The sequence below is a fragment of the Leptopilina heterotoma genome, unplaced genomic scaffold (assembly GCF_015476425.1).
Source record: "Leptopilina heterotoma isolate Lh14 unplaced genomic scaffold, ASM1547642v1 Lhet_38, whole genome shotgun sequence".
In the NCBI taxonomy this organism is placed as follows: domain Eukaryota; kingdom Metazoa; phylum Arthropoda; class Insecta; order Hymenoptera; family Figitidae; genus Leptopilina; species Leptopilina heterotoma.
The window spans coordinates 984,818-1,001,552 of record NW_025111054.1 but is presented as its reverse complement, the minus strand read 5'-3'; the positions used below and the strand labels follow the sequence as shown (position 1 = coordinate 1,001,552).

The 16,735-nt window shown below is 22.3% G+C and overlaps 1 protein-coding gene across 9 annotated transcripts in view; it reads right to left on the bottom strand.

The window, feature by feature from the left end:
• LOC122505934 (AT-rich interactive domain-containing protein 2-like) overlaps positions 1–16,735 on the bottom strand; it is a 131,726-nt gene that overhangs the window by 18,462 nt on the left and 96,529 nt on the right. For 5 of the 9 annotated variants that reach the window (XM_043617826.1, XM_043617824.1, XM_043617831.1 and 2 more), the window contains exons 10-13: positions 14,988–15,410; positions 7,123–7,332; positions 6,564–7,017; positions 2,311–3,185 (exon numbers count right to left, since the gene is read on the bottom strand). In XM_043617826.1, coding sequence (XP_043473761.1) covers positions 2,311–3,185; positions 6,564–7,017; positions 7,123–7,332; positions 14,988–15,410 — 1,962 coding nt within the window. The remainder of the gene's footprint in view (positions 1–2,310; positions 3,186–6,563; positions 7,018–7,122; positions 7,333–14,987; positions 15,411–16,735) is intronic. The other 4 variants (XM_043617827.1, XM_043617832.1, XM_043617830.1 and 1 more) reach the window with 2 other exon arrangements.

Here is a 16,735-nt window from a genome sequence, read left to right as displayed (position 1 = left end):
AATTATTTGAAACTTCTACAAAATTAAAATTTTTTTTATAGTGTTTTTAACTAAAATTTTTCTTTAAATCAATTCTTTACAATAATTGTTTTTAAAAATTCTGAGAATTTTCAAATGTATTTGTTTACAATTCAATTTTACGAAATTTCATCGATTATTCAGAAATTCTTCAAATAAATATATATTTGAAAATAAAAAAATTCAAAAATTTCAATTAAACTTTTTGAAAAAATTAATTCTACAGAATTGTTAGTTAAAAATATGAAAAATTCACATTTTCAAAGATTTCATTTTCAAAATTCAATTATTTCTAAAAATTCACGCTACAGTGCTTTTAATATTCAATTATAATCGAAAATTTTAACTGAAATCCATTTTTAAATTAATTTTTATCAGAAAATTCTTAATAGAATTCAATTATTTAAATACAAAATTAAGGTCCTGAAAACATTCTATGTTAATAAAAAAATAAAGAATTTATATTGAATAATTGAATGTTTCTTAATATTGAATTCTCATAAATAATTTTATCAACAAATTTTTAAATAATTAAATTCTTTCGACGAATTTTAATAAAAATTTTTAAAATAATTACATTTTTCGTGGCATTTGATTAAAATTATACTAAAAATAATTAAAATTCTACGATGAGTTACATTATTTATGAAAATGATGGAATTATTGTGAAGAAATTTATGAAAAATTTGTAAATAATAGAATTCTTGTAAAATTATTTTATTATTTATGAAAATAATTAAACGTTTGCGTAGAATTTTATTAAATAATTGAATTCTTGTGGAAAATTTTATTAAAATAGTAGATATTAAATATAATTGAATTTAGAAAAATTCAATTCATTTTTGCAAATAATTGAAATTTTGCCAAGAATTTTATTAAAATTTTGGAAAATAATTGAATTTCGGAGAAGAATTTTATTGTTTAAATAAAGATAATTTTACTTTTGATGAGAATTTCTTAAAATTTTTTAATATAATTGAATTCTTGTGATGAGTTTGTTTATTTATAAAAATGATGGAATTATTGCGAAGAAATTTATAAAAAATTTATAAATAATAGAATTCTTGTAAAATTATTTTATTATTTATGAAAATAATTAAACGTTTGCGTAGAAATTGGATAAAATTTGTTTAAAAGTAATTGAATTCTTCTGGAGAATTTTATTAAAATAGTAGATATTGAATATAATTTTATTTAGGAAAATTCAATTCATTTTTGCAAATAATTGAAATTTTGAAAGAATTTTATTTAAATTTTGGAAAATAATTGAATTTCGAAGAAGAATTTTATTATTTATAAAGAGAATTGAAATTTTAACTAGAATTTCTTTAAATTTTTTAATATAATTGAATTTTTGCGAAGAATTTTATTATTTTTGAAAATAATTGAATTTTTGCAATTATTTGAAACTTCTCCAAAACTAAAATTTTTTTAGTGTTTTTAACTAAAATTCCTCAATAAATTTGTTATTTTTAATAATTAATTAAATATATATATTAAAAAATTTAACTAATTTTAGAATTATTTAAATTTTGAAAATTTTTTGCAAAAATGTAAGTTCTTTAGAATTTCTAATGAAATTCATTAAAAATTGAAATTTTATAAAATTTGAAGTTAAAATCTTTTCAAGTTCATCTATTTATGAAAATTGTAAACGAAAGTATTTTAAAGTTCAATTAATTTTGAAATGTATAAATAAAATTATTCATTAAATAATTTCTAAGTTATAATTTTATGATAGTTCTTCAAGAATTAAGTTATTTAAAAAGAAATTATTGTCAGAAATGGAAAAAATTGAAGGTTTTATATTAGAATTTTTGTTTTTTCTAGAAAAAACTATTAATAATAATATTTGAATTATTTGAATGTTAATTAATTATTTTTCCAAAGGTCTGCATTCTGTTGAATGAACCACCTTATAATTTATAAAATTCTTTACACGATATCTATATTATTTAAATGATTAACATAAAAAAACATATTTATATTATGTTGTGGTGTTAATAATCTAAATCAGATATAAAACGCACTGAATTCTATAACTTTGAGTCTAAATTTTATGATTACACTTTGAAAAAGATTTCAAAAAAAGAAAAACTTGTTAATTTTTTATTGGAAAAAGGTGAAAGAGGGGACAAATCAGCAAAAAAGGGGAAAAAGGTGACAAATCGTCAAAAAAAGTGAAAAAGGGGTAAAATTGAAATAAGGGGACAAAAGGAGAAAAAATGACCAACTGTGATGCCTGGATTTTTGAAAATTGCGTTTCTCCTTTGAAAGTGAATATTTGCCAACCTGTTGTCCCTGCGGCGTGACGGCGACCATTTTCTGCGCGGTGGGTTGCGTGTGCTGCGTCTGCGGTTGTAGAATAATTATTGTCTTGGCCCCGGTGCCTTGCTGCTGCGTTGTCTGCGCGACGAGAACCGTCTGCGCTTGGCCCTGAACCAGCGCCGTCTGCGGCTGTGCAAGGACATAGTTCTGCCCCGGCACACCGCCCGAGACGACATACTGCAACTGACCGCCAGCGCCTTGCTGCAAAAGAACTTGCGGTTGCGACTGTGCCTGCCGCCCCTTCACGGTTGGAATGATCATTGGACTGTTTGATTGTATCTGCTGAATTGCCTGCTGCACCATAATTTGTCTGGGATGTGCCATTATCAATTGCTGATGGGCCTGCTGATGTTCGAATTGATTGATGACAGTTTGCTGCGGTGCTTCTACTTTTATCATTGGCAGTGATTCCTCCTTGGGAATTATTGGCATTGGATCCTCGAGATCGGTTTCGTCCTCGATAATGTCGGCCGCGAGCGCTGCGTAGAGATTCGCCGCTGTCGACGAGACGGTCGCCTTCTCGCCGTCCTTGTCGTCGTCGAGATCCTCGGATTTGATACTAGAGAGCGTTGATTCGACGGTCGTTGAATCGACTGCGGGATCGGGGGACGTTGTGCCGTTGGAATATTTTGGTTTCTTTGATTCCACCTCGTTTATTTCGTTCGCAGATCTCTTCATGTTGCGAGGTGCTTCTATTAGCGCGTCATCGGACACGTCCGTCTGCATCATGTTGTCTTCCAATTCGACTTTTATTTTTATATCCGTGGGAGATTCTTTCAAGACTTTCTTTATGTGATTCTCCACGAGATCCATTCCCTTCTCATTGATTGAATTTTTACCTAAAAATCATTAAATTTTTATCATTAATTTTTCTTTTACTATTTCTTTCTTGTTTCTTCTTTTTCTAAAGAAAAATAATAATATAATATAATTTTTCCTTCTTAGGAAAGAGGAGAAGAAGAAAAAATTATTTGTTTCATTTATTCATTTTTAGAAAATCATGGCAGTCACGCTTTTGTTTTTTATTATAAAATTTAAATTTTTGAATAATTTCATATTAAAATTTAAAAAATTCACTTATTATAAACATAGTTAATAATTTTATTATTGTTTATATTTTCAAAAATTTTAATATAATTCTTCGCAAGAATTCAATTATTTTCATAAATAATAACATTCTTCGTAAGAATTCAATTATTTTTATAAATAGTAAAATTCTTCGCAGGAATTCAATTCTTTTCAATTCAATTTTAATAAAATTTCACGAAAGAATTCAATTATTTTCTGAAGTTTGAATAAATCCATTGAAACAATTCAATTATTTTTTTAAATAGTAAAGTCTTTGCAAAAATCCAATTATTTTCAATTATTTAAATTTTTTCCTTCTCGTTCCCTTCTAGTTATTTAAAATCTTATTTTTTGTAAAATTCCTTTAAAAAATTCATTAATTTTCCAAACGTTTAATAAATTTTTGGAAAAATATTCAAATAACTTTTTTGAAACATGAAAAATTTCAATTAGAATTCAAAAATTCAATTATTTAAAAAGCAATTAAAATAATTCTAAAAGTGATTTAATATTAATAATTCAATTATTTTCAAAAATTTTTAAGAAATTTCTTGTAAAATATTCAATTATTTTCTATAAAAATTAGAAAATAAAACATTTTGTTTATACAAATTTAATAATGTCAATTTTTTTCACAAAAATTCTTGAAAAATTAAATTACTTTTTATAGAATTTAAAAACTAATGTTTCAAAATTTTAAATACAATGTCTTTAAAGAAATCAATTATATTCAAAAACATTGATTGAATTCTTCGCAAAATTTCAATTTTTTTTATAAATAATGACATTCATCGGAAGAATTCAATTATTTTTATAAATATAGTAAAATTCTTTACAGGAATTCAATTATTTTCAATACAATTTTAATAAAATTTCTCTAAAAGATTCATTTAAATTTTTTCCAATTTTTAATAAAATTATTCAAAAGAATTCAATTATTTTCTAAACTTCTATCAAATTCTTGGAAATAATTCAACTATTTTGAAAAATCTTAATAAATTTCTTCGCAAGAATTCAATTATTTTCATTAAAATTCTTCGGAGGAATTAAATTATTTCTAATTCAATTTTAATAAAATTCAATTATTATTATAAATAATAAAATTCTTCAAAAAAATTCAATTATTTTTAAATTTTTAATACAATTTTAATAAAGTTTCTCGAAAGAATACAATCATTTTAAAAAATAATAAATAAATAAAATTCAATTATTTTCAACAGTTTTAATAAAGTTTTTAAGAAAAATTAATTATTTTTAAACGTTTTTATAAAAGTTTTCGATTGAATCCAATTATTTTCAAAATTTTTATTAAAATCTCTTTAATTATTTTTATAAATAGTAAAATTCTTCGCAAAAATTCAATGATTTTCAATACAGTAATTTTAAAATTGAAAATATTTGAAAAAAAAGTTATTTTAAAAAAGTCTGGAAACAAAGAAGCAAACAACAACTATAACTTCAAACTCGCAAAGAATTTCTTTGAATTCTATTAAAATAATTGAATTTCTTTAATTATTTTAACTGAAAATTTTTAAATAATTGAATTTTATGAGCAATTTCTTTCAAGTTTTTAAAATAATCGTATTATTCTTAATAATTGAAATTAAACATTTAATTATTGAATTTTATAAAAAATTATTGAATATAATTAAATTCTTCTCAGAATATTATTACAATTTTCTAAAATAGTTTAATTCATTTAAGAAATTTTATTAAAACATAAAAAATAATTTAACTCTTTCGAAGAATATCTACTCTTAAAAATTTTTTTCAAATGATTGAATGTTTTCAAACAATTTTTTTCATTTTTTGAATATAATCGATTTTGTTAATAATTGTAATTAATATTTAATAATAATTTATCTATTAAAATTTTATTAAAATTATTAATAGAAATTTAAACTCTTTTAAACAATTTTATTATTAGTTTTTTTAAAAAATAAATTCTACAGAATTGTTAATTAAAAGTATTAAAAGTTCAAATTTTCAAAGATTTTACTTTGAAACCTTTTGGAAATTCAATTATTTCTAAAAAATTTACGCTACATTGCTTTCAATATTCAATAATAATCTAAAATTTTAACTAAAATTAATTTTTAAATTAATATTTACAGTAGACATTGAAAATAATTTAATTTTGACAAATTTTTAAAATTATTAAAATTTTCTGCGAAGAATTTTATTAAAATTATTTTGAAAAAAAATTGAATTGTTACAAAGAATTTCATTAAAATTTTTGAAAATAATATAATTTTTTTAAGAAATTTAATTGAAACTTTATAGTCAAGAAAATAATACTTAAATTCTAATAAATAAATTGTAGCAAAGGTTTTTAAGAATAATTTCATTTTTCGAGGAATTCGATTAAAATATTCTATTAAAAATAATTGAAAGTCTGCGATGAGTTTTATTATTTATGAAAATAATGAAATCTTAACGTAAAATTTTATTAAAATTTTTTTTTTTTGAAATAATTGAATTCTTTTGGAAAATTTTATTAAAGTAGTAGATTTATTAAAAATTATTGCGCATTGAGGAAAGTTTTTGAAAATAATTGAAATTTTGACATGAATTTTTAAAAATTGTTGGAAATAAATAAATAATTGAATTTCTAAGAAGAATTTTACTACTTTTGAAAATAATTGAATTTCTGCAATCATTTGTAGCTTCAAAATTCAATTTCTTTTAGTGTTTTTAATTAAAATTCTTCTATAAATCCATTATTTTTAATAATCAATTAAAAATTTATATTTTAAAAAATTTAACTATGATTTCAGAAGAATTTGAATAATTAAAATTTTTTCAAAAATCTACGTTCTTTAAAACGATTTCTAATAAAATTTATTCAAAAATTGGAATTTTAGAAAATTTCAAATTAAAATCTTTTGAAATTCATCTGTACTTATGAAAATTGTAAACGCAATTCTCTTTTTAAAATTCAATTAATTTTGAAATATTTATGTAAAATTAGATTTCAAGAATAAATTTTAGAAAATAACAATTTTTCAGGATTTCGATCAAAATTCCCTGACTTTTCCAGGATTTTTCAAGGTTTATAACATTCCCTGATATAGCCAGGTTTTCCAGGTCTCCAGGTTGCGTGGCAACTTTGAAAATGAATTTGGAAAAAGAAGCTTTGAGTGACTCACCTAAAACACCGTTGAGAACGGGTTCCTTGTCGACTTTCTTTTCGAGAAGATCGGCAAGCATCATTGTCTGAAGGGGTTTCTCTTTACAACTGATGCTCGATGAGTCTTTGGACGAACCGTCGTCTTGAGCGTCGATGTCGAGATTGGTGGGCACGCCATTCAAAAGGATTCCTTCAAAACTAGTTAGAGAATTCTCCTCCTCGGGACCGACGCCCGAGCAATCTCTGCTGCCGCCGATTCCGCTGCTCGACGCCAGGGAATTGTTCGTTGAGTCTGAATCTTCAGCAATTGATGTACAAATTGATCTTTGGTTTTTATTAACTGTACTCGACGACACCGACGTCGATGTTATTGTTGGCGGTCGGCAAATTTTTCCTCCCAGAGACAAGTGATTATCGCTCGTCACTTGCATCACTAGTTTTGTTTGTCCGTTTTCATTATCGCTTACTTCAGTCTATTCAAAAATTAATAAAAACAAATTATTATAATATAACACTTTACAAATTAAAAATTATCATAAAAAAAAAAAGTTACAAAAATATGAAAAAAGAGAAAATACCTTGTCGAAATTGTTAGTCATTATGACTTTGGCTCCGTTGAGCCTTTGTATTTTTTTGGCAGGAGTCGTAACGATAGCTGTTTTTTGCTTCGAATTAACGAAAGGTTTGTTCACTTGACATCCTACAGATGTTGGCGTCGTTGCAGGAGTCACGGACTGAACATTCAATTGCTGTTGCAATAACCTTTGCTGTTGCTGACGTTGAGCGACCTATTTTCACAAGGAAGTCAAATTTTTAATAGAAAACAGACAATAAAAAATTATTACAAATTTAAAAATATAACAGTTTCATAATTTAAAAATTATTTCTTCTGTATATAATCCTCTATATAACAAAGTGAAATTAAAAATTGTTTTATTTAACCAACTGAAGAATGCGCTGAATGTACAATAAACCTCTAACATTTGTTCATCAATTTTATTAATTTTTATTTTAATATTAAAATTGAAGCGTGAATTTTGAAAAAAGATCAACTCTGAAAACCGTAAGAGTCATTTTCACATAACAAATTGCAAGTGGAAATTACTCTTACGGTTTTCAGATTTGATCCCTTTTCGAAATAAACGATTCAATTAATAATCGTTGTATTCCGATATTATTTCTTAAAATTTCCGTTATAAAGCTTCTAATATTCAATTATTTTTCATTTTAACAAAAATTCTTTTTTTAATCAATGAAACTGTAGCTGGAAAAAGTCTTAAAATTTAGAATCATTGTACACCCTTGCTTGCACCCTCAATAGATTTCAGTTTGGAATCAAAAATAGTTTGAAAATAAACTATTTCCTCTGTTCAAAGAAATAATTCTACATTATTCATGCTTTGTTAGTATTCAATAAAAATCAACACACAATTTTTAAGAAATTATCTAAAAGGAAAAACAATTTTTGTTATTTCTACTCTGATCGACAATTTTTCATGAAAAAATTAGGATATAAGGATAATTAAAAAAGGTATTCATAATATATTCTTTTAACCTTTCAATATTCGTAATATTGAAACAAGATTGCAAATAAATAAATAAATAATTGTAAAATATCAATTAGATAATTTTTACCTATACAATTATGCATTAACTGGGAAATTTTATTTCATGATAAAAATTTGAATATATTGAATTTATACTCTTCTTCTAAAGTCGATTTCACTATACGGTATAATTTCAAATCATGCTATGAATAAACTAAGTGTTATTTAAAAACAATTCACAAAAAACTCTGTTAGAGGCACTCAATTTCTTCTTCTTCTTGATAATTATACATACGGTCAAGTGGTTTAATTAAAAACTTTTTTAATTTTTGCCTTCCCCTTTTGAGAAGTAATCTTAAACTTGAAAAAAGTTTTCCTTCTTTTTACGCCATTTAAAGAAATGGTAAAATTTGGTTTTTACTTCCACGGAAATTTGAACCTAGTTTTATTGCTAGTAATAATTATTTATTTAAGCAATTAGAGAAAAAATTTTTAGCCTAAATTCCTAACGACTGAGTGAACAATTAATTAAATGATTGTAAACTTTTTTTTAGCTAATAAAAATTATTATAATAATAATAAAATAAACATTTCTTTTTTTTGTCTCCTTTTATTTGACTTATTAATTATTCTGACTCCCTGAAGAGAAAATCATTTAGATTTCAGGCTTCACAGTGACCCTAAAAAGTATTTTAGGGGAAATAGGAGACTGAAAATTAAAAAATAGGGGACTTTTAGGGGACCATAAAAATTTATTAAATAAAGATAAAAATATGATTTATTTATACATGGGTTGCCACAAAAATTTAACTTTATTTTTCCCTGACTTTTCCCTCATTTCCAAACACAACTTTCACTTTTCCCCTGACCCTAAAGAATATTCTGATTCACTCTCAAAATTATTAGATACTCAAAAAAAATGTTTTATTTAATTTATTTACAAATTTCTTCAAAAGTTAAATTATTCGAAAACATCAATAGATAGTTTTATTTAAAATAAATATCAAATCATTTTTTTTTCATTGGAATTAAGATGTTCAAAAATTTCAAATTCAAACCTTTTCAAATTGAACAACTCATAAGAATATTATTATAAAACATAAAGAAAATTATCCATTTCCTTTTGTTTTATAATAATTAAAGATGACCGACTGACAAAATCATTAGTTTATTATTATAAGAATATTGTTACTGTAATTTCTTCAAAATTATTTGTATCATTTCAATTCAATTAACATTTTCTAGAATTTTTAACTAAAATTCTACTTTAAATCAATAACATCAATTATTAATCAATTAAACTTTTTCAAAAAAATTAATTCTACAGAATTGTTAGTTAAAAGTAAGAAAAATAATAATTTAATTCCACGAGAAATCAATTATTTAAATAAAAAAATAAATAATATTGAATGTTTCTTAAAATTTAATTTTTTCGAAAAATTGTATTAACAACTTTTGAAAATATTTAATTTCGTTTAAGGAATTTAATTGAAATTTTAATGAAATTTATTATATTAAAGAATTTTATAACAATTTTTGAAAATAATTGAAAAATTTTTGAAGAATTTTATTAAATTTTTTTAAAATAATTGAATTCCTGAGAAGAATTTAAATAATAATTTTTGAAAACAATTGAATTCATGAAAAGAATTTTATTAAAATTTTTGAAAATAATTGACTTCTTGAAAAGAATTTTAAAAAAAATTTTGACAATAATTTAATTCTTGAGAACAATTTCCCTATCTATTTATAAAGATAATTTAATTCTTGACGAGAATTTTTAAAAAATTTTGAAAATAATTTAACTTCTGCAAAGTATTTTATTATTTTTCAAAAGAATTGAATTCTTGTGATGAATTTTGATATTCATCAAAATAATTAAATTTTGGAAAAGAATTTTATTAAAATTCCTTACAATAATTTATTTTATGCGGAGAATTTATGCGATTTTGTTGTTTATCAAGATAATTAAATTCTTTTGCAGAATTAGTTAAAAATTTTTGAAAATAATTGATTTTCTGCAACGAATTAAATGTTATTTATGAAAATATTTGAATTATTGCAACGAATTTCATTGTTTTATTGAATAATTGAATGTTTCTTAAAATTGAATCTTTCCTCACGTTTTAATAAAATTTTTAATAATAAATGCAGTTTTCAAGGCATTTATTTAAAATTCTATTAAAAATATTTGAAATTCTGCGATGAAAATAATTGAATTCGTAAATGAAATTTTATTATTTATGAAAATAATTGAATCTTTTCGTAGAATTGTATCAACAAGTTTTTTCTATAATAAATTAAATCTGTTGATAAATTTTATGAAAATAGTAAATATTTAAAAACACTGAATTGCGAAAAACTTTTAAAAATAATTGAAATGTTGCAAAGAATTTTATTTAAATTTTTGAAAATAATTGAATTTTTGTCGAAAAATTTTCCTATTTATAAAAATAATTGAATTCTTGACAAGATACTTACTAAAATTTATAAAAATAATTGAATTCGTCCAAAGTATTTTATTAAAGTTTGTTTAAATAATTGAAATTTTGCCAAGAATTGAATTAAAATTTTTGTCAATAATTGAATTCTTGAGAAGAATTTGGATATTTATCAAAATAATTGAATTTTGGAAAAGAATTTCATTAAAAATCCTTAAAATAATTGATTTTATTGAAAGAATTTTGTTGGTTATCAAGATAATTGAATTCTTTTGCAGAATTAATTAATTAATTAATTAATTAATTAATTAATGAAAATAATTGATTTCTTGCGACGAAAAAAAATAGGGGAAATTTTCAAAATAGGGTACGTTTAGGGGCCAAAATTAAAAAGGAGACTTTCAGGGAAATAGGGGACAAACTGTGAAGCCTGAGATTTCGAACCGTTGAAGTAAATATATTTTAATCATTGTTCAAATGTTTTCGTTTTATAAAAAATCTCTGACGTTAAAGATTAACTAATTAATAATAATAAAAAATTATTAAAAAACAAAATGTTAAATTATTAAAATTTTATTTTAATAATTATTTTATTTTATTTTATTATTAATATTTAATAGTAAAATCACATTTTCCTGGATTGAAAATTCTTATTGCCTATATATTATTATAACTAATAGGGATCCGAAATCATGACGTTGCAAACGTTGTTGACAACGGGGTCAAATTTTAGCAAACACACGTGTTTTATACATTTTCTTCAATTATTTAAATTCTTAAGTAATTTATATTAACAACAATATATTAACCATTTAAAACGGACGAAAACTTTTTATAGATAATTTTTACTCATTTCTTCTGCTAATAGAAATTTAAACAAGTCCAAGTCGATGTAATTAATTTTTAACAGAGGTTATTGTCGGAATATTTTGATCTACAGACGAACGGACAGACACACCAAATACAATCACCATTGTAAAACTATAATTTTCAGTTTCTAGACACCTTGGACCGTAAAGATTTTAAAAAATCAGCAAAAATCAATTTTCGACCAAGACTAATACTTTCTCAAGTAATGAGAATGCAAAAATTTGTCTAATTACTATTTTTTAAGTATTTAAAATAGCTTTTTCAGAATCAACCATCGAAATTTAAAAAAAAAATTCCAAAAGTTCTAGCCACTTTTAAAAAAGAAAAGAAAAAGAAAAGTTTGCTTTAAAAATACTAGGTTTTTACTTTGGACAGCAGAACTTCTGAAAGAGCTATAATTTCAAATACATAAAAAATTGTATTTCGGAAAATTATTTAAATTTCTAATAGCAAAATATTAAATAGGTAGTAAAAAAAATTATCCATCTTCCTGAATGTGTTTCATTTGAGAGTATTTTCTGCAAAATCGAACGTTTTCTAAAAGATAAAATTAACTTGATTTTTTAGTTGCGATGCTCATGAAACTTTGTTATTTCAAATTAATATTTAACAGAAGAAATTTACTTCGAATTAAAATAATTAAACGTTTGCGTAGAATTTTATTAAAATTTTTCTTAAATAATTGAATTTTTGTGGAAAATTTTCTAAAAATAGTAGATATTGTATATAATTGAATGAATTGAATTTAGGAAAATTAAATTCATTTTTGCAAATAATTGAAATTTTGTCAAGAATTTTATGAAAATTTTTGAAAAATAATTGAATTTCTGCGAAGAATTTTATTATTTTTTAAAATAATTGAATTTTTGCAATTATTTGAAACTTCTCCAAAATAAAAAATTTTTTTAGTGTTTTTAACTAAAATTCCTCGATAAATTTATTATTTTTAATAATTAATTAAATACATATATTAAAAAATTTAACTAATTTTACAATTATTTTAATGTTGAAAATTTTTTTGCAAAAATGTAAGTTCTTTAGAATTTCTAATAAAATTCATTCAAAATTGAAATTTTATAAAATTTAAAGCTAAAATCTTTTCAAGTTAATCTATTTATGAAAGTTGTAAACGATACTATTTTAAAGTTGAATTAATTTTGAAATGTATAAATAAAATTATTCATTAAATAATTTCCAAGTTATAATTTTATGATAGTTCTTCAAGAATTAAGTTATTTAAAAAGAAATTATTGTCAGAAATGGAAAACATTGATGGTTTTATATAAGAATTTTTGTTTTTTCTAGAAAAAACTGTTAACAATGATATTTTAATTTTTTGAATGTTAATTAATTATTTTTCTAAAGGTCTGCATTCTGTTGAATGAACTACCTTATAATTTATAAAATTCTTTATTTTTAAATAAACCTCGCTTGCAACTCTGTTCAGATCCCTATGGCGAATTATTTTATCAGGGTTGCCACAAATATTTAATTTTATTTTTCCCTGATTTTCAGACAAAATTTTCACTTTTTCCCTGACCATAAAGAATATTCTGATTCACTCTAAAAATTATTAGATACTCAAAAAAACATTATATTACATTTACATACGAATTTCTTAAATTGTAAAATTATTCGCAAACATCAATAACTAAATTTTAAATAAGTATTTAATTATTATTTTTCCATAGGAATTAAAATTCTTCAAACATTTTTAAAATTAAACAACTTATAAGAATACTAATATAAAACATAAAGATATCAATTACTCCGAGTCGAAGACTCGGAGTGATTAATATCTTCATGTTTTATAAAAATTTTAATTTCCATAAAATTTTTCAAAAAAAAAATTTAATTACACATTTACAAAAATTATAATAAAATTCTAAGCAAGAATTCAATTATTTTCATAAATAATAAAATTCTTCACATGGTTTCAATTATTTTTAATACAATTTTAAATAAATTTCTCGAAAAATAAAATTATCTTCAAAAATTTTTTGCAAGAATTAAATTAGGTACATTTCACAAAAATAATGAAATTCTTCGCTGAAATTCAAAAATTTTCACAATCTACTTTTTTAATAAAAGTTCTCAAAAGAATTCAATTATTTAAATTAAATGTAATAAAATTCGTTGCATAAATTCAATTATTTTTACAAATAATAAAATTTTTCACATGAATTCAATTATTTAAAAAAAAATTGATGAAATTCGGTTGTAAGAATTCCATTATTTTCATAAATTATAAAATTTTTCTGAGGATTTCAATTATTTATAATACAATTTAAAGTAAATTCTATAGAAAAATGGAATTATTCTCTTAATTTTTTTGTAAGAATTTAATTACATTTCACGAATGTAATGAAATTCTTCGTTGAAATTCAAATATTTTCACAATCTACTTTTTTAATAAAAGCTCTCAAAAGAATTCAATTATTTAAAAAAATGTAATAAAATTCGATGCAAGAATTCAATTATTTTTATAAATAATAGGATTCTTTACATTATTTCAATTATTTAAAAAAATTTTGAAAAAATGCATTGCAAGAATTCAATTACTTTCATAAATTAATAAAATTCTTCACAGGATTTCATTTATTTTTAATACAATTTTAAGTAAATTCTTCGAAAAATGTCACTATTTTCAAAAATTTTGTTAAAATTCTTCGAAAGAATTTAATTATGTATTTTATCAATTACGTATTTTTAAAAATTCATGCTATAATGCTTTTAATATTCAATTATATTATCTAAAATTTTAACTGATATTCATTTTTAAATCAATTTTTATTGGAAAATTCTACAAGAATTCAATTATTTAAATACAAAAATAAACAATTTATTGAATGATTGAATGTTTTTCGAAACTAAATTATCATAAAGAATTTTATCAACAAATTTGAATTTTTTCGAGAAATTTTAATAAAATTTTCAAGAATAATTAAATTTTTCGAGGAATTCAATTAAAATTGTATTAAAAATAATTGAAATTCTATGATGAATTTTATTATTCATGAAAATAATTGAACTTTTTGTAAAAAAAATGTTATTATTTATGAAAATAATTGAATTATTGCGAAGTTTGCTTAAAATTTTATCAAAATTTTTTGTTCAGGAAATAATTGAATTCTTTTGGAAAATTTTATTAAAACTGTAGATATTGAAAATCATTGAATTGAGAAAATTTTTTTGAAAATAATTGAAATTTTGCAAAGAATTTTATTAAAATTTTTGAAAATAATTTAAATTTGGAGAAGAATTTTATTATTTTTAAAGATAATTGAATTTTTATGAGAATTTTTTTTAATTTTTGAACATAATTGAATTTCTGCGAAGAATTTTATTACTTTTGAAAATAATTGAATTTCTGCAATCATTTGTAACGTCTCCAAAATTCAATTTTTTCCAGTTATTTAAATAAAAATCCTTGACTTTTCCCTGACTTCCCTGACCAATTTTACTTTCCCTGACTTTTCCCTAAATTCCTTGATTTCCCTGACCTGTGGCAACCCTGTTTATTCAAGAAGGTAGAATATCAAGGGAACGAAGAAATGTTATCATTTTTGGTTATAAGAAGGATACCTGGTTGTTGGTTATTAGCTGGTTGACACTGATGCCAGATGCGATGCTAGTAGTGTTTGTTACGCAGGCAGAAGGGACAGACACACAAGTCGTAGCGGCACTGGGCATGCAGTCGCCGCTGACCGTTACCTTGGTAGCCAGGAGGCTCTTAATTATTGAACTAGACGTGGTGCTCGCCCTCGCGTCTTCTCTCACCATCACCTGGATCTGCTGGGACGGTGACTGAATTATCTGAATAATCTGCTGCTGCTGCTGCTGAGATTGCGATTGCTGCAACTGCAATTGTTGCTGCTGCTGTTGTTGACACTGCACCTGCACTTGTCCGCTTTGCTGCTGCTGCTGCTGTTGAGGCTGTTGAAGTTGTTGCGTTTGAGATCCAGTTGCCAGAAGTGCTTGGCTCAAATGAGGGTGCGACACTGACACCTAATCCACACCAAACAATACTCAACGATTCGGACAATGCATGTTAGTTTGTGATTATAACATTCTACATTCTCTCCCAATGAAAACGCAAAAATTATTCACCGAATTTTTACACATTTCAAGTTGGAAACTATTTTCACCGAACGACAATCAACTTCAAAAATTAAATTGCATTTTTTCGAGAAAATGTAATTAAAATTGCATTGAAAATAATTTAATTCTTGTCAAGATTTTTATTAAAATTCTTTAAAATAATTGAATTGTTTTAAAGAATTTATTTCAATTTTCTTGAAAATAACGAAATTTTTTAAAATAATTTTTACTGAAAATTTTGAAAGTTAATTGAATTTTATCAAGATTTTCTTTTAAGTATTTAAAATACTCGTGTTTATTATTAATTTTAATTAATAATTTTCATATTAAATTAAATTAAAATTATTCATAGAAAATTAAATTCTTTTAAACAATTTTATTAGAGTTTTTGTAAATAATTACATTTTTTTTTAAAGAATTTCATTAAATTTCGTAAAAATAATGTATGTAATTCTTTTAAATAATTTTAATTGAAAATTTTGAAAATAATTGAAATTTACAAAGAATTTTATTAAAAACTTTTGAGAACAATTGAATTGTTTAAAAAAATTTCATTACAATTTTTAAAAATAATTGAACCTGTTAGAGAAATTTTTATTAAAATTATCTTGAATATGATTAAATTTTTTCCTACAAATTTTATTAAAATTGTATTGAAAATAATTTGAATTTCTCAGAAGAATTTTATTATTTACAAAAATTATCAAATTCATGCCAAGAATTTCACAATTTATGAAAATAATTGAATTGTTTCGAAGAAATTTAATAAAATTGTTCAAAATAATTAAATTTTTATTAAAAGTCTGGAAAATAATTTTTAATAATTTTTAACAAAGTTCTTGGAGAATTCTAAAATCTAAATAATTACAATTTTAGTATACATTTAATTTTACTGTAATTTCCGTTATTCGCAAAATCCTTTAATTAAATATATTATTAGAAAATAAAAACTTGAAATAATATTAACAAAAAATTTAATTCTACAGAATTGTTATAATTAAAAGAATGAAAAATTCAAATTTTCAACGATTTTAATATGAAACCTTTTCAAAATTAAATTATTTAAAAATTAAGTCTATAATACTTCCAATATTCAATTATTATTAAAATTAATAATAACTAATTGAATAATTAAACGTTTTATAAAATTGAATTCTTTCAAAGAATTTCAATAAAATTTTTAAGTAATAATTGCATTTTTCAAGGAATTTATTTAAAATTGTATTAAAAAT